This window comes from Panthera onca, chromosome E2 (genome assembly GCF_046562875.1).
Source record: "Panthera onca isolate mPanOnc1 chromosome E2, mPanOnc1 haplotype 2, whole genome shotgun sequence".
Lineage (NCBI taxonomy): Eukaryota > Metazoa > Chordata > Mammalia > Carnivora > Felidae > Panthera > Panthera onca.
Genome location: NC_138353.1, coordinates 18507802 through 18526272, shown reverse-complemented (window position 1 = coordinate 18526272; position 18471 = coordinate 18507802). Strand labels below are relative to the sequence as shown.

Here is an 18471-nt window from a genome sequence, read left to right as displayed (position 1 = left end):
GCCGGCGGCGGCGCGGCCGCCCGGGGAAGCTGAGCCCGCGGCACCCGCGGCCGGGCCGCCGGGATCCTGAGGTGGCACCCAGGTGCCCCGACCTGCCCGCCCGCCGCCCCCACGTCAGCCGGTCCCGGAGGGCAGGGCCTCTTCACTTAGCTCTACGCATGTGGGCGAACGGTCTTCAAGGCCCAGAACTTGCCTCGGCTCGCCCAGGTGGTGGCGGCCCTGCCAGGGCTTGACCCGGGCTGCCTGGCGCTCCTGGAACCATCAGATCCTGGCGAGTCCTCGTCATGCACACGTCACGAATTACTTCGTGGTGTTCTGTTTCGATGGTCCTTAGGGCGCTCGGCGCCGGGGCACACGAGTGATGGATGAGCGCCCCGGAGGGCCAACTCGGGGGCACTTGCAAGTGCGCCTTGGGCACACCGGGCCTCCCTCTCTCAGAAGATGAGGGCGGGGGCCACGCGTGGTCAGAACATCTCGGTGGCAGATTGCTCCCGGAACTGAGTCGCGCAGCAAACCCCGCGGCTGTCAGTGAGGCGTCTTCTCCCAGGTGCAGGGACAGGGGTGCACATGGGGGAGGGGGAGGGGCCGAGGGTCCCCTGCCCCGGGAACTCCTGCCCGGAAGGCACCGACAGTTCTTAGAATCAGTCCATAGACCAGGCTTCGGAATCCTAGTCCAACTCGGCAGTTTACTCACGCTAATTTATCCAGGCGGCAAAGATGCTCTGCGTCTCCATCTCTTCAGGGCTTTGGAATTTTCTCTCGGCAATATTTGGTACTAGGATAACACTGAGGCCTGTGGGCTAGATTCCACACATGGCCTGTGTTTGTAAGACCCCAGAGCTAAGAACCGTGCTGGCAACATTAGTTGTAACACCCCTGCACGTGCGCGCGCACACACACACACACACACACACACACACACAGAGGGAGAGAGACAGAGAGAGAGAGAGAGAGAGAGAGAGAGAAATATGTGACAGAGATCTGTGATCCACAAAGCTATAATATATATGTGTTATCGGGCTTTTTTCGAGAAAGTTTGAAGCCACTGCTCTATGGTTTTGGGACTCTAGGTCTTCCACGGCTTTTGCCAATTTGTTTGTAAGTACTCGATGGGGTTTGTGAATTTCATTTTTCAATAGTCCATTGGTGGTTTTCAGGAAATACTCTCTATGATCTTGTGGACTGGGACCTTGCGAAAATCACCTCACTTCTGGTAGTTTCTCTGTAGGTTCCTTAAGATTTTCTACAATATATAATGTTTCCTATGAATCATGATTTTATGAATAGAGCTAGTTTTCCTTCCGTTTCAATCTGCACGCCTGGTATTTCTCTTTCTCACTTTTACCTCTGCAGAGAGCAACAGCTGTCAGCACGGCACCGTCAGGCTTTTCTTTCCAATGAAGACGCACCACCGACCACACAGCTGTCTGTGAATGGCCCCGCGGGTACAAGGCCAGGCGATACACGGCAGGTGGGTGCAGGTTCTCAAGCCTTACCCAAGGGCACCGCTTACTGTAATTCCATAGACCGGCTGTCAGGGTCCTGACTGAAAATGACAACTTACCAATATTTCCCAGTGACAAGTGTGATGTGTGCATATACACATATATTGTGCAATGGGCCGTATACACGTGGTGGTCTTGGCTGGTACACAGACAAAACAATTGCCTGTTGTGTATTGGCCTTTATACTGGAAACTCAATTCATTGCGTGCTTCTTGATAGTTTCTTTGTACGTGCCATTAGGATTTTCTACATGGGCAATCGTGTGTTCTATGCCTAAAGGCACTTTTCCTTCTCTTTTTTTTTTTTTTTTTTGAGTTTATAGATTTAATCTGAGAGAGAGAGAGAGAGAGAGAGAGAGCAAGTAGGGAGGGGCAGAGAGAGAATCCCAAGCAGGCTGTGCACTATTGGCACAGAATTTGATGCGGGGCTGGATCCCATGACTGTGGCATCATGACCTGGGCCCACATCAACTGTCTGATGCTTAACGGACTGAGCCACTCAGGTGCCCCTGTAATTTTCTTCTCTTTTGCGATTTGGACCTAGAATGACTTAGCAAACTTTCCTTCTCTCCTTTCTGAAAGGATTTGTGTCACATTGGTAAAATAATGTCATTTTAGGTTGTATAGAGTTCATCCGGGGGGAAAGAAAACCCTTGGAGGTGGAAATTTCTTCCTTGAAAGGTGTTTATCATCTCTTGTTATCATTTTCCTGTCTTGCAGATGGCCAGTCAGACCCCCTTTTATATTGGTAGTATTGCTAATTTGAATTTTCTGATTTCTTCTGCAGTCTAAGTAGGTGTTTATAAATTTTCATCAACCTTTTAAAAATTCCTCCTTTAGCTCAGTTTTAGGGGCTGTGTAATCTCTATTTCTACTCTTAATTTTATTATTTCTTCATTTCCACTTCGTTTGGATTTAATATACACTAGCTCCTCTTAGGACGGAATCTTGAACCATTGTTTTTGATTATTCTTGTTTTTTAATATAGACACTTAAAGCTGCAAAATTCTCTGAAGCATTCTGCTTAGCTGTGTTATTTATTTCACACAGTTTTATTTCGTCTCCTTTAATTATCATTCAGTTAAAAATATTTCCTGGGGCACCTGGGTGGCTCAGTGGGTTAAGTGTCCGACTTCAGCTCAGGTCATGATCTCATGGTCCTGAGTCCCAGCCCCATGCTGGGCTCTGTGCTGACAGCTCAGAGCCTGGAGCCTGCTTCAGATTCTGTGTCTCCCTCTCTCTCTGCCCCTCCCCAGTTCGCACTCTGTCTCTGTCTCTCTCTTTCTCTCTCTCTCAAAAATGAATAAACATTAAAAAAAAATGAAAATTTTTTTTCCAATTTTCCTTATTTTTCTTTGACACATTCGTTATGAAAAAGTATGTTTTGTATTCTTTCTGAATATTTGAGAATTCTTACTCATATTATTATTGATTCTATTTTAATTATATTGTAGTCGCAGAAAACATTCTACCTGGTGTCCACTGGGTCATGATTGCTCTTCCTTCCCTGACTTTTCATGTGGTATTTCCCCGACCTGATAGTAATCCATGTCTACTTGGCCACTTCCTTCTTCTTCTTGAGGTGTAACTGATGTCCCATCCGTCCCAGGCTTAGTTTTACGTCCTTCCTACCTGCTCCGAAAACCCCACCACTGCCCCCTCCCGTGTGATATTTGGTTGATTCATCCGACTCTCACCATATTGTACATTCCTGTGCAGCAAGGGACACCTGTAAACTCTGTATCACTAGGGTCAACCGCGATGTGTAGGACAGAGTCACCACCAGACAAATGTTTAATAACATATACGTAAGAGACTGAGGGACCTGCCGGCGTTTTTTCTTTCCCCCATCTTAAGCTGGTTTCAGTGGGTTGGAAATGTGTTAGAAAAGATTCTGTTTTCAGCAGTAAAGTCTAGTGGCCACACAGCATGACTCTAAGGTGAGCCAAGCTTGAGTGACTTTGTATATCTTGCAGTTTGATATTTCCGTGGGTCAGAGGAGGGGAAGACTTGTCGGTTTTCCAAATAGAACTTATGCAGTTGTTTAACCTGAAAAGACAACCATTTCTGATTCTTTAAAGCAGCACGAGCGCAATGTCTGTATGTTGACCCCCGACTTAAATTTTACAAAATTATAAAGCAGGCATGAGTCTTCCTTTTTCCCGCCAAGCCCGTGCTCACTGTGCAAAGTGTGAACGCGTGGGGATTATTGGCAGAGTCAAAATTTAAGGAAGACTCATGTCTAAGTGAGTCTAAGATTCTAAATGCTTCCAAGACTATTTCTAAATGACTAAAGTTGTACAGTGTGGTTTGTTTGGTGAGAGTGACATGGCCTCCAGTGGGGGCAGGTATTCGGAGAAGCACAGGAGGAAGAGGAGAGAGAGAGAGTCACGCCCTATCTCCCCCGTCTGCACCTGGCTTTCTCCTGGGCTGCTGTCCCTCACACTCACCGCGCAGACTTCGGAGGGCAGCTCATGCTGTCAGTAGTGGGGCACCTCCACCCCCTGTTTCCTGGGCCCCGGAGCTTTGCAGACTCACCCCATCGCCACCTCAACCCATCGCCACCTCTACAGGTCAATTCTTCCTCCCTCGTTGAGTTAAAGCCGCCAAATATGTAAGCAGAGGACAAATGGACAAGAACGACGTATGTGTAAGGATATTATATCTGGGAAAGAAGGTAAGGACCCGTTGAAGCCAATGGGTAAGAGGAGAGGGACAGCTGTAGGCAGCAGTGGGTGTCCTGCCAGTTTTGAGACTAGAGGAAAACTGGCCTAGAGCTGGATTCTTCCAAGCCAACAGTCGAAACCAGCGTGTTGCACGCTTGATATTCATAGATCTCTCCCTTCTCTCCACAGTGGACCTTTCAAGGCAGTGTGTTGACCTCTGGCCAGTCTCAGCGGAATCCACAATCTTCGATACCTACACAAACACTGAGCTGGTGGGGCTCCCGCTTGCTCTAGGGAAATGAAACACAGGTTAAGATTGTTTGACATAACTAGTTGGGCCTGAGACCGTTCCCAGCACAGAAAATCCATTAGGCGGGGATGGTGGTTGCCCGCCATTTGGAGAGGAGGATTTTGCTTCTTGGTTGCCGAGATCCTATTCTTGCCCGAGAAGACAATGATTGGGTTGCTGCCCCCACGCTTGTGTCCCCAAGGAATCCCTGGGCAGGTGACAAGGATACCCCAAAGCAAGGCTGCTCCTGGCCGGACCCACTGAAGAGGCACATATGACCTGCTCAAAAGTTCGTAAAAAAGTGCCCGAAGCACAGGTGTTTTCTCCGTGGTGGTGGCTTCTACGAAGTCAAGGAGGGGGATCCTGGCTGGGAAGGCCCAGGTGTTGCGACTGAGGGCAAGACTGCAAATGTCTTCCTAAAAGTGATGTTGTCCCATCTGACTGCAACAGATGTGCTCTGGCCATGAGCCAGCTGCTCTGAGCGATGTTGGAAACAGAAGTGTCCCCAAACCCTACGGTCGTCCTGTCCCACTACTACACTCCCCGTCCTGTGGACCTGTGGACCCCAGGCGCCCTGACTGTATTCATGGACAACAGTTCCTCCAGCCACACACGTGGTGCCCTGGCCAGCCGGTCCTGAGGAGTGACAGAGGGCAGGGACAGAAGTATCTCCAGACATGTGTTTCTTCTCAGTGGTGCAGGCTTCTCCAATAGTGACTGGTTTGCTGTGGTCATATGGGGCCCGAGGGTGCTGGCCGGCCGCAGGAAGGATGACTGATTCTCCACCACAGTTCTTGTCCCCGCCCCTCTCACTGGAAGTGTCCCTGTGCTCCGGCCAGGTGGAACCCAAGTGCTCTGATTCCAGGTGGGACTAGGAGAACCTCCACACGCAGGTGCGGTGCTGCCCTCTTACTTCAGTGATGCGTTTGCACCAGATGGTGGTCGGGTGCCTGGAACACAGGAAGGAACAGAAGTGTCGTCAGGCACGTGTGTTGTCAATAATGGCGTCTCCTCCAGTAGGAACAGGTGTGGGTGCCTGGGGGTTCCAGGTGGTCTGACGTGGGGCAAGAAGGAACGTGTCTCCCAGGGGAGCCTTATTCTCTGCAGATGAAACAGAGGTGCTACCGGCTGGCAGGACTCTGATGTTCAGGCCTCGGACTCCCCGGCAAGACTTGAGGTGCCCGCTGTCGCCCTCAGGCGTTTTCTAAAGCTGAGCGCTTCAGACATGGAGCTGGGGCGGGTGGCGGACACGTTGACCCCAGAGCGTCCTTACCCAAAGGAGCTGCGGGTCCCTTGCAAAGAAAGGGGCCTGGAGTGATGTTAGCCAAAGCTGAGCCGTGCCTAGTGCTGGGCGTCCTGATGATGGCTCCAGGTCACGGGGAGCATGACCTGCTGGGTCATGTGCTGGGGAGCAGCAGCTGTGCAAATGGAGACAACCCCGGAGGTGCCACCAAAGCCCGGCTGACAGATGCCAAAGGGGGAACGTGGGCATGTCAGGCGTGCAGAAGCTGACCGAGCTGTGCTCCCACTGGGTGCCTGTGCGTCAGTAGAGGTTAAGTCTGGAGCTTGTGCTGGGACTGCCAGATTGCCCATAGGGTGAGAGCTAGCAAATCTATCGGCGGGGGGGGGGGGGGGGGGGGGGCGGGGCATGTCACATGGACCCTGGGAGGGGTTTGTGGCCATATCAGTTTCATCAGAGGCAAAGGCAGGCTTGCTTGGAAGCCCGGGTGGCTGAGGTCCTGACAGCTGGAAAGCAGGTAACTGCGAAACCAGTTACGGATCGACTGGTAAAGATAGACACTGGGGAGAGTGCCTCTCTGCTACTGCCCATCAGGGCCTCCGAATGTGACCGAGGGGTGGCTCCTAGGCTCAAGGAAAGGCTCAGAATTGGGGGTAGGGCTCCTGGTCGTAAATGCAGTGGACTAGTAGAGACTGGATGTGTTGCACACTGAATTTTCCTGCATCAGGAGGAGATAACTCACAGCGGATCCCGGGGGAATCAGGAGGTGAATGCCTGGAAATGGGGAGCCGAGCCCGTGTTGGTTACGGCCAATTGCAAAAGAGGCTGGAGGTCATGTTTGCGGATGCACTGACTGCTTCAGTGGAAGTGACAGGGAATCTGTGATGGACTGGCCAGTGAAAACTGAGGTATCGGTAGAAGTGAGGCAGGAACACCGGGACTGGACGAATGGGTGGGTGCCAGCTGGTCAGGGGACAGGAGCTGGGTTGCGGAAGGGCAGAAGCTTGCTTTAACAAATTGCCCACCTAGAGCAGCATGTTCACGTCTGCTCCCGTGAACGAATATACGTAATTTGACGTGTCTCCCAACTACCGCCTCTCCCGAGGCAAACCATGCACTGTTCAGCCTGATGCTGGTGACTCCTCCCTGGAATGTGTGACAGAGAAAAGACTGGCCAGGATGAGTGGAAGAAAGGGCACCGGAGAGCAAAAAGGCAGGGCCGGTGTCCCTTCTGCAGTCCCTTTGGGATATCCGCACCTGGTTGCAGGTGTTGGGGACCAGATGTGCCCCTGCACTCTGCGGGCACAGCTCAGGACTGCAGATGCTCCTTGCCAGCAGCCCGGGGACCGCCGGGGCTTGGGGTCTACAGCCCCCTCGGCACCTGGCCCAGGGCCGTAGCTGTGGCCATCCCTGCTTCTGGGTCCACTGGCCATTTGTCCCGGGGTCAGAGGAAGCAGAGCCTGCTCAGAGCCCAGCACTGGGGCAAGCTGCGTCTTGCTGCGGTGGGGGCCTGGCTCTCTCTAGGTCAGTGTAAGAGAGAACCTGACGGAGGGAGGGTATGAGGTTGGCTCTTTCCTAAGGAGACTGGTGCAAGTCCTGGAGCAAGACAGACCTCCTTTGTGGCGGTCCTGGAAAAGCGTGAGTCCCAAGCATCACAGGCCGGGTTGCAAAATGTCCTGAGGTGGGGGCGGATGGAGTGCCCTAATGTGCCCAGATGCCATACCCCACAACATCCCTTCCATGCAGGCGGGTTCTCTTCACCTCTTTTTACAAATTTTACAAATTGCAAACAGCATTTAACCCTTAGAACCTTGCTCAGCTCCCCCATGTGGCAGTGCAGCCAGGATTTGAACCCAGGCTGCCTGATTGCAGAGCTCACGCATTCACCACCTGACTATGGTGCCCCCTCATCACGTAGGCATCACGGACGACCATTTTTATAGTCAGGCGCTCAGCACCTTGGCACTCCTCTAAGCATCATACACGCTGCCTACTAGGTCTGAATTGGTAGCACTCATAAGGCACCCACAGGCCACCCTGGGTTCCAGTGTCCTCAGAAGGTGTAGGACAGAGATCAGCGGTTGCCAGCATATCCCGTGGGGCATTTGTCTTAGCCTTGTGGCAAACCACACAGCTGACCGTGAGCGTTCTCTCCCGGGTGCAAGGACCCAAGCTGCACTGCAGTTGGGTGCAGAATCCACTCTGGCTTAAAAGTCTGTGTCCCAAGGCATAATCTCTTGTGGTAACTCCTTAACCCTGCTTTGCCTTGGGATGAAGGAAATTCCCTCCGATTCCTACCGTACTGAGGGATTTTTTTGAAAGCTATGTTAAGCCTCATCAATTACTTCCCCACAGCTTTGAGATGTGCGTATTCTCTCAATGTGGTGAATTACACTGACTGATTTTAAATATTAAACCAACTTCGAATTCCTGCTACAAATTCCATTCGGCCATTCTTGGTTACCTTTTTGCATTTGACAAGTTTTGATTTCCTAAAAGATTAAAGATTGTCATATCTGTTTTCATGAGGTATATTAATCTGTACATTTCTTTATTATTATGTTTTGGTATGAAGGTGGTATTAACCTCATAGAATGAATTAGGAGAGTCTGTCCCCTCTCTATTTTCTGAGAGTTTGTGGAACACGGGTAAAATAGCTTATGTGTATGATGAGATTCACCAGGAAAACTATTTGCCTCTGCAATTTTCTTCCTGGAAAGGTGTCTATAATCACTTGTTATCCTTTTAACAATTCCTGGTCTGTAGCAATGCCTCCTTTTGCCCTGATATTGGTAGTAATTTGAATTTTCACTTTTGATGTTACGATTAGTCTCAGTAGACATTTATCAATCTTATCAGTCTCTTAAAAATCTAACTTTAATGTTGTTGATTTCCTGTGCTGTCTATTTTCTATTTCTGATTTCTGTCACTTCTATCTTGGGTTTAACTTGCTTTCTGTTTCTCTGGTTCTAGGATGGAAACTTGTTATATCTTATTGATTAATGTAAACAGTGGAAGCTGTAACATTCTCTTAGGCCCTGTTTAACCACATTCCATAAAGTTTAATTTGCTCAACTTTGATTACTATTCATTTCAGACTGTTTTCTAATTTTTTGGTTGTTTCTTCTTTGATGCATTGGTCACACAACCATCTGTTTTATGTTATTTCTAAATAATTGCAGATTTTGTGGATACTTTATTAGTTCCTGCTTTAATTCCACTGTGTTCAGGAAAAAACCCTCCCTATATGTGTTCAATCCTTGGAAATTTGTTGATGCTTAGTTTTTGGCCCCATATAGGCCAACTTTATGAACACTCCACGTTCACTACTATTTCAGCTACTGTTGGATATAGTGATTTACAAATGCCACTAAGTCAAGATAAATCTTCTGAACTCTTACTTGCTTTCTGTCTACTTGGTCTGACAACTAGTGAGAAAGAAGCGTTAACGTCCCCAGACACGATTGTAATTTGTGCGTTATCCTTTAGTTTGGTCAGTTTTGGCCTTACGTATTGAAAGCCTGCAATTAAGTTCCTGGACATCTTTATTTATATCTTCCCCATGAACATTTTTTTTTTTTAATTTTTTTTTCCAACGTTTTTTATTTATTTTGGGGACAGAGAGAGACAGAGCATGAACGGGGGAGGGGCAGAGAGAGAGGGAGACACAGAATCGGAAACAGGCTCCAGGCTCCGAGCCATCAGCCCAGAGCCTGACGCGGGGCTCGAACTCACGGACCGCGAGATCGTGACCTGGCTGAAGTCGGACGCTTAACCGACTGCGCCACCCAGGCGCCCCCCGATGAACATTTTTAAGTGTGCAGACTACCGCGGTACAAAATGCACTTTGTGTGCATCAGAGCACATGGACTGAAGCTCACGGCAGCAGTGGTTATAACCAAATAACCAGTGGGTGTGTTACTGGTAACAGGGCGGTACAAAGGAGCATCAGCAGCGGAATGAATAAATCGCTAGCTCAACAGCAATGAACACGGATACTGCACATACACCCGAGATAACATGGGTGCATCTTATGTTTACTTTGACCAAAAAGACCCCATAAATTATAATTCCCTTCACATAGAGGTCAGTAACAGCCACGACCAAACCATATTCTTGGGACTCCTACCCAATAGGAAAACCTATCCAACAAGGAAGGTAATACCGACGTTCCAAGTCAGGATATGGAAATCCTCTTGGTGTTGGGGGAGGAGCACACGGTGACTGGGATGGAGTTGTCAGGACTATGGACATGACTAATATTCTTTGCATTGCTTTTGGTGGTGGTTGCATAGGTATCAACTGTAAAAAGATTCATGAAAATCTACACAAATAGTTTTAAATTTCTGAGAGCTGTGCCATAATTCACAACGTTACGGACTGAATCGTATTTCCTCAAAATAAGTTGAAGGCCTAGCCCCTATTACCTCGGAATGTGAGTCTATTTGGAGATAGAGTTTTTGAAAGGTAATGAAGGTAAAAGGAGCTCATATGGGTGGACCCTAATCCAATATGACTGGTGTCCTTATCAGAAGAGGAGATTAGGACACAGACAACACGGACTGAGGGACAACCCTGTGAAGACACAGTGACAAGGTAGCTTGTCTGCAAGCCAAGGAGAGAGACGTCAGAGGAACCCAAACCTGCCAACACTTTAATCTTGGACTTCTAGCCTCCAGTGCTGTGAGAAAAGAAATCTCTGTTGTTTAAGCCACCCGATCTGTGATAGTTTGTCACGGCAACCCTAGCGAACTTATGCACATACTAAGAGTTTCTCTAAGAGAAACTTGGGACAAATAGAAGTGTATTCTTACAGAAGTGCAACCGTATGGAATCCAACTTTTTCATTCACAAATATGTGAATTTTAATGCAGCTAAGAAAATACCTGACTGATTGCACGGAAACCAAGAGCTAGAGTTACGTAAATGTAACACTTAAAAAAGAAAGCCTGGTTTTTGGCTTCAATCCCAGGTCCTTTACAGATGAGATCTCTGTTGTCACGGACAGGGGTAAGATGTCAAGCCAGGATTCATTCCTCACAGACCCAGCATGTAAGCCTCCAGGTGACTATCAAGTGAAACAGAGAAAATACCCATATAGGTAAGTAAAAACGTCTCCAAAATGATTCACTTGCTTTCAAAAACCAGGGAAAATCTGCATTATTTAGAAGCAAAGTATTATGATTCAGGTCTTTGTTTGGAACTTAGACAAACCATAATCGGAGTCAAGCTGTGCTGTGTAAAGGTGCCTGGCATCTAGAGCCTGTAACAGTGACGTGAAGATACTCGTTAGCTGAGTTGTGTGGAAAATTATTACAGTCATACAAATAATTTCAGACCTACTATTAAGAAAATATAAATCTGGGGCGCCTGGGTGGCTCAGTTGGTTCAGCATCTGACTTTGGCTCCGGTCATGATCTCGTGGTTTGTGAGCTCGAGCCCTGCGTCGGGCTCTGTGCTGACAGCTCGGAGCCTGGAGCCTGCTTCGGATTCTGCGTCTCCCTCTCTCTCTGCTTCTCCCCCACTCACACTCTGTCTCTCTCTTTCAAAAATAAACGTTAAGAAAATAAATAAATAAGCATTAAAAAAATTGATAAAAAATTTAAAATATATATATATAAATCTGCTAAAGAAGCTGTAGATATATCTATATGTTTTGATATAAACAAATGTATACATCAAAGGGAACATGTAGATTGAATTTTGAAACCCATGATATTTTGCCCCAGGTGTGACTCCCATGAATGCTGTGTTATGTGGCAAATGAGATTTTGTATATGTCAGTAAATTACTAATCAGTTGATCTTCAAATAAGATTTGCCTGGATTATCTGGGTGGACTTATTCTAATCTCAGGAGCCCTCAAAAGCAGAGTAGTTTCTTTGGCTGGTTGATCAAAAAGGAAGTAAGAGAGATTCAGAGCATGAGAGAAGCCCTCGACCCACTGTTGTGGCTTCAAAGTCAAGGAGGACGCATGGAAACCCTGAGCAGGACACGAATTCTGAAAATAAAAACAAAACCGTGATTGCGGAAGATGGCCCAGGGCCCCAGATGAAAACTGTAGCCCCTGCCAATACCTTGAGTTTGTCCCTGTGAATTTTTATTCAGAACGTCCAGCAGAGCCCTCGAACTTCTGATCAGGAGTTCAAGTGCTCAGAGACCGCAAGGTAATAAATCATGTGTTTTCAACCACAAAATTTGTGGTCATTTCTCTTTTAGAGCAGTGACTGAAAACAAATACAGGGATAGACCCGCGACAAGAGGAAAGAACTGAGACAGAAGAATGATATGAGGTGGGACCAACGTGGATAAAGAAACTGCTTCACTTTCTGTGGCAAAATACATTAGGTTAGGGTATAATTTACACAGGACGCCTCATTGCAAAATCACTCCTGTGTGAACCGGGCCAGCCACAGCAACTACAGAGAGCCAATAATCTCTACCATACCTGGCATTAAAAACGGTTTTGCGGGGCGCCTGGGTGGCTCACTCCCGCGTCGGGCTCTGGGCTGACGGCTCAGAGCCTGGAGCCTGCTTCCGATTCTGTGTCTCCCTCTCTCTCTGCCCCTCCCCCGTTCATGCTCGGTCTCTCTCTGTCTCAAAAATAAATAAAATGTTAAAAAAGAAAAAAAAATTTTACAAAAAAAAAAAAACGGTTTTGCTTTCAGCTCCTATTTTTTTGGCTAGTGTATGGGTTTGCTGCAAACTTCCGCACCTGTCACGGAACACTGGGACTTCTGTCCCCAGGAAAGGCACTTCCAGTACATGGGACTTTCAGTGCTGAGATCAAGACAGTCTGGTCGAACGAGGGTGTTTGGTTAATGCATCTACACAAGGGGAGCGCGTGTCCAAATCTGCTCTGTTAAGGCAAAGTCTCTTTTTAAATTTTAGGCCAGTTATTTGCTCTGCATCGGTAGCTCTCTGATGGGTTTGAAAATATAGAGTCACAAATTTGATGTTCACCAAGCTTTTTTGTTGTAGAAATGTTCTCTTCCATCCTGGAGCAGAAGCCCGAATCTGCATCTTTTGTTGTCTGAGAGCTATATTCTCCCACAGATGTGTAATCAAATTTCTCTTTTATACAATAAAAGGACATAATTTTTCTGTGGGTAGAGGAAAAGTACTTATTGCAACGTGTTGTCATTTTAAAATTCTGCTTCATGTTATTATGACCCATTTTTACTTTTATTGTAGGTTAACTTTTTTTATTGTAGGGTAATTTTTGTTTGCTACATTTACCCAAGGCAAAAATTGTAAAACAATGTTGATTCCAAAAGGTTTGTCTCTCAAATGTGCCCCTTCACTATGTTCAGTATGTCCCCTCTCTTTCCCAATATATTAGGTTTTAATTTTATTTGTTTTTGAAATGTTTTCTTTTTATGTAAGGACACTCCCAAACACATTATTTTCTGCTTCTTTAGAAAAGTAGTTGCAAAATTGAGAGACTGTACTGGAATATATTAACAACTCCTCCTCCGCCTCCTCCTCCTCCTCCTCCTCCTCCTCCTCCTTCCCCTCCATCTTTTTCTTCTTCTTTCTCTTCTCCCCCTTCCCTTCTCCTTTTGTAATGGCTTGAAGCTACTGTACTGAGTCATATACTGTGTGAATGAGGCTTTGTTTATTCAGCAAATTCCCTGTCATTGAACATTTCTGTGGTTTCCCGTTTATTTTACTTTTGAGATATTACTTCAATGAACAAGTATTTGTATGGTTATAGGACATATTATCAATGTTAATTTTAAATGGGAGATATGAGTTAACTATGAGGGGATAAGGAAGAAGTTAGTATGTCTATTTTGATTTTTCTCTAGATTTCAGTGAGTACAATTAAAACCCATATTCCCTAGATATTAATGTGATAGATTTGACCAACTTAGAAATGTGGATTATATTCCTCACTTGGGTGAAAGCTGGGGGGCACCTGGGTGGCTCACTCAGTTACACGTCCCACTTTGGCTCCAGTCATGATCTCTCGGTTCATGAGTTCGAACCCTGCGTTGGGCTCTGTGCTGACAGCTTAGAGCCTGGAGCCTGCTTTGGAATCTCTGTCTTCCTTTCTCTCTGCCCCTCCCCTGCTCATGCTATGTCTCTCTGTCTCTCTGTCTTTCAAAAATAAACATTAAAAATTAAAAAAAAAAAAGAAAGCTGGCATCCTAAAAAACTCCACCCTCATTTTTTCTTTATAACATGAGTTTGCTCACTAGAGACAACCTCAGACCCATAGACCATATTCTTAACCAACGGGTCTTGGCTGTTCTCCATTAGGATCCTTCAGACAATGGAAACTTTGGAAATGAAACATTTTCTGGTTCATGTCAACTTGGCTTCTACTGACAGAGGGGGATGGGTGTTTTTCCTATGAAGGGGGCCATATGGATCCATTCTCAGAGAATTGTGGTTGTGCGTTTTGACCCAACTGCAGCTCTCTGAGGGTTCGACACGGGAGTTTATTTGCTTTTCTTTTGGCAGCCTTGGAATTTTCTCAAGGCTGGAGTAGTCTTCCAAGCAGCACTTGCCAAAAACAACTAAAAGCATATACTAGCCACTGGTGCCAGGGGATTGGGATAACAGACACTGGAAGCAGTAGACAGACCAGAATGTCTAGAAGAAGCCTGTTGGAGGAGGTACGAGGAGGACTAAGGGCTTTGAAAAGCTCCCACATATACCAGAGAATCTAGAAGGCCATGTACATTCCCAGGGCAAGTATGTGCTTAGAAGACACCTGAAAAGACCCCAGGGTTTCACCTCTTGATGATCTTTAGGCTCCACATAAAGAAAATGAAGGCTAAGGCCGAAATGTAAAAGGCATGACTAAGCAGTGAAGGAGAGGCCCTACTCCAAGAAATTTATAAAGGATAGGAGAGTATATTTTTGTCTTTGTCTCCAGGCATTTAAAGAAGTCCCTATCAAATAGCTATCTGACCATTAAGCTAATAAAACAGAGACTTCAGTGACCACCCACAATAAATAATAGAATTAAAACTTCATCAGAGAGCTTCAACAGCAGATTTGAGGAGACACAAGAAATGATCCGTGAACTTAGAGATAGGTCCATTGAAATTAAGCTAAGGAGAAGAAAGTAAAAGGAACGAAGAAAAATGAACAGAGCCTTGTGTATCTGTGGGGCAACATGAAGGATACCAACATAATGGGAATCCTAGAAGGAGAGTAGAGAGAGTGAGAGAGGAGGCAGAAAGAATATCCTAAGAAAAAAGGCTGAATATTGGGGCACCTGGGTGGCTCAGTCAGTTAAATGTCCAACTCTCGGTTTTGGCTCAGGTCACGATCTCATGATTTTGTGGGTTCGAGCACCATGTTGGGCTCTGGGCTGACAGTGCACAGCCTGCTTCGGATTCTCTCTCTCCCCCCTCTCTCTGCCCCTCTCCTGCTCACACTGTCTCTGTCTCTCTGAAAAATAAATCAATAAAAAGATTTTTTAAATGGGTGAATATTCCCCAGACTTTAGAAAGACAGGAATCTGAACACCAAAAAACTCAACAAATCTCCGAATGGGATAAGCTCAAGAGATCCACACCCAGTAACATTATAATGAAATTGTCATAAACCCAACACAGAAATTGTGAAAGCCAAGAGAGGAGTGGCTCATCATGTAGAAGGGATTCTTTTTTTTTTTTTTTTTTTTAATTTACACCCAAGTTAGTTAGCATATAGTGCAATAATGATTTCAGGAGTGGAAGCCAGTGATTCATCACCTACATATAACACCCTGTGCTCATTCCAGCGAGTGTCCTCTTTAATGTCCCTTGCCCATTGAGCCCATCTCCCCCACCCACAACCCCTCCAGCACCCTTAGTTTGTTATCTATTTTTTGGAGTCTCTTATGTTTTGCCCCCCCCCCCCATTTTTATATTATTTTTGCTTCCCTTCCCTTATGTTCATCTGTTTTGTATCTTTAAAAAATTTTTTTTTTTGTTTAGGGGAAAGCACAAACACAGTCCCCCACTACCACAAGTTATGCAGTCGAGTGTCCCACATTTAGGAAAATCACAGGGGTCAGCACATTCTGAGTGCAATGGGCAGACCTCGCCCTGGGAAAACCACTTTCGTGATCATGGAATCTCCCCTGCCAGGTAAATGTTTTGTATCTTAAACTCTGGATATGATTGAAGTCATATGATATTTGTCTTTCTCTGACTGACTAATTTCACTTAGCATAATATCCTCCAGTTCCATCCACGTAGTTGCAAATGGCAAGATTTCATTCTTTTTGATTGCTGAGTAATACTCCATTGTGTGTGTGTGTGTGTGTGTGTGTGTGTGTGTGTGTGTGTATACCACATCTTCTTTATCCATTCATTCATCAGTGGACATTTGGGCTCTTTCCATACTTTGGTTATGTTGATAGCTGCTATAAACACTGGGGTGCATGTGCCCCTTTGAAACAGCACACCTCTAACCCTTGGACAAATACCTAGTAGTGCAATTACTGGGTCGTAGCGTAGTTCTATTTTTTTTTTAATTTTTTTGAGGAACCTCCATCCTGTTTTCCAGAGTGGCTGCACCAGTTTCCATTCCCACCAGCAGTGCAAAAGCTAGAAGGGATTCTCACTGAGACCAACAGCCAATTCCCATCAGAAATCATGGATACCACAAGGCAGTAGGATAACATCTTAAAAAACTGCTGAAATAAAGAAATCAACCCATAATCAACCAACTGATTTTGAGTGTTGGTAACACCAACAATGGACAACCCATAATGGATTTAAGAGAACAATTTCATTTATAAAATCATCAAAAAGGATAAAATACTTGGAAATAAATGTAACCAAAGCTTGTATATGGAAAGTCACATACATGCTGAAAGAAACTAAAGAAGACTTAAATAAATGGAAAGACATCCATGCTCATGTGACCATGTTGTTAAGAGGGCAATACTCCTTAAATTTATCTACAGATTCAACTATCAAAATCCCAGCTAGTTTCTTTGTAGAAATCGACAAACTGATTTTCAAATTCATATGGAAATTCAAGGAACCAAGAATGGCCAAAACAATCTTAGAAAAGGAAGAACAAAGTTGGAAGGCTCATACTTCCTGATTTCAGAACTTGCTACAAATGGGGGTGCCTGGGTGGCTCAGTCGGTTGAGCGTCCGACTTCGGCTCAGGTCATGATCTCCCGGCCTGTGAGTTCGAGCCCCGCGTCAGGCTCTGTGTTGGAAGCTCGAAGCTCACAGCTCAGAGCTTGGAGACTGCTTCGGATTCTGTTTCCCTCCCTCTCTGCCCCTCCCCTGCTCATGCTCTGTCTCTCTCTCTGTCTCTCTGTCAAAAATAAATAAACATTAAAATTTTTTTTTTTTAAAAAAAGAACTTGCTACAAATGTATAGTAATTAAAACAGTGTGGTACTGGCAGTAAAATAGGAGAGTCCAAGAATGAACCCATATATATATATATATATATATATATGTATATATATGATCAATTGCTTTTTGACGAGATGGCCAAGACCATTCCATGGGGAAAGAATAGTCTATTCAACAAATGGTGATGGGACAACTGGATATCTACATGAAAGATATAAAGTTGGAACTTTACCTGACTCCGTATAAAATGTTCAACTCAAAATGGAGCATAGATCTGATATATGAGGTAAAACTACAAAACTCTTAGAAGGAAGCATAGGGGTAAATCTTCAACCTCGGACCTGGCAATTCAGTTCTTTTCAGGAAGGGACGGCCCAGAGCTCAGATGGCATCCATCTCCCCCCTGCCTCTTGAGGCTGTGGGCTGGACACAGCTGTCAATATCACCATGATGAGAGAGTGGGCACCTCTCATGGGCCTGAGACGGCCTGAGTGCCTGGGCCTGAGTCGGCCCATGTTCCTGATTTGGGGATCTGGGCAGAAGCATGAGCAGTGGGTGCATGTGGAGGGTAGTACAGGGTTCCTCAGGAGAGAGGCTGACCACTGGCTTGCTAGTCTCCATCATGGCAGGACCATGTGATGTTTGAGGATGTGTTTGTGTCCCTCTCCTAGGAAGAGTGGGAGTTTCTTGATGAGGCTCAGAGACTCTTCTACCATGACATGATGCTGGAGAACTTTGCCCTTTTAGTCTCACCTGCTAAGGCCCTCACTTTCACCCCATCCTGGCCTGGGCTCTTCACTTCCCCTTTTACCCAGAGACTATTCTATCCTTCCCACAGTCAGACCATGGGAATGAGGACTGCTTCATTCCCAGATTCCCTATGTTAAGTGTTGTGTCAGGGATAGGCTATTTCCACTGTTCCCTCTCCCAAGCAGCCCTGCTGTCTGCTGCCTGGAAGCCCAGCAGAAGTTTTAGGAGTCAGAACTCTTCCAGTCTGCTCAATGATTCCCACCCAGCTTGGCCTCTCTCTAGTCAGGTGACTGTGTCCGGATGTGCGGCACCTCTCTACCCCAAGTTCTTCCCCCTCCCTCCGCCTGATATTTCTGAGGTCTGCCTGTGCCAAGAATTTGGGCACTGACGTGGTCAATGCCAGGCTATGCCTGAGAGATACTTCCTCAACAGTTCTCTATGTTAGTTGTAGTTCCCACGTTCTGTGTGTGCTAGGTTGTTCACCTTCCCTATGTTTCCTTAGGACTTGTGTGTCCTCCAGGTCCCGTTTAGTTTCCCGACTGGCGCAGGGTCAGGCGGAAGCCCCCAGCGCTTGGCCAGGCAGACACAAGTACAGCTGCAGCCAGGGAAGTTCACAGTGGGCCAGGTCCTGCTAAGTGGGGACCCGGGGAGGGTATAATGTTAAGGCTTAGTTCAAATGTACTGGCAAACTGCCCCATGT

At 46.4% G+C, this 18471-nt stretch overlaps 1 protein-coding gene and 1 non-coding gene across 2 annotated transcripts in view; one reads left to right on the top strand and one right to left on the bottom strand.

Moving 5' to 3' along the window:
• Positions 1-1166: 1166 nt before the first annotated feature.
• Positions 1167-18471, top strand: part of ZNF599 (zinc finger protein 599) — a 33616-nt gene continuing 16311 nt past the window's right edge. The window contains exon 1 of the mRNA XM_078438520.2: positions 1167-1471. Within this exon, the coding sequence (XP_078294646.1) occupies positions 1256-1471 (216 nt within the window). The 5' untranslated portion in view covers positions 1167-1255. The remainder of the gene's footprint in view (positions 1472-18471) is intronic.
• LOC132691389 (U1 spliceosomal RNA) lies at positions 15634-15797 on the bottom strand. The gene has a single exon (XR_009615739.3). It is a non-coding gene; the product is annotated as a U1 spliceosomal RNA (small nuclear RNA).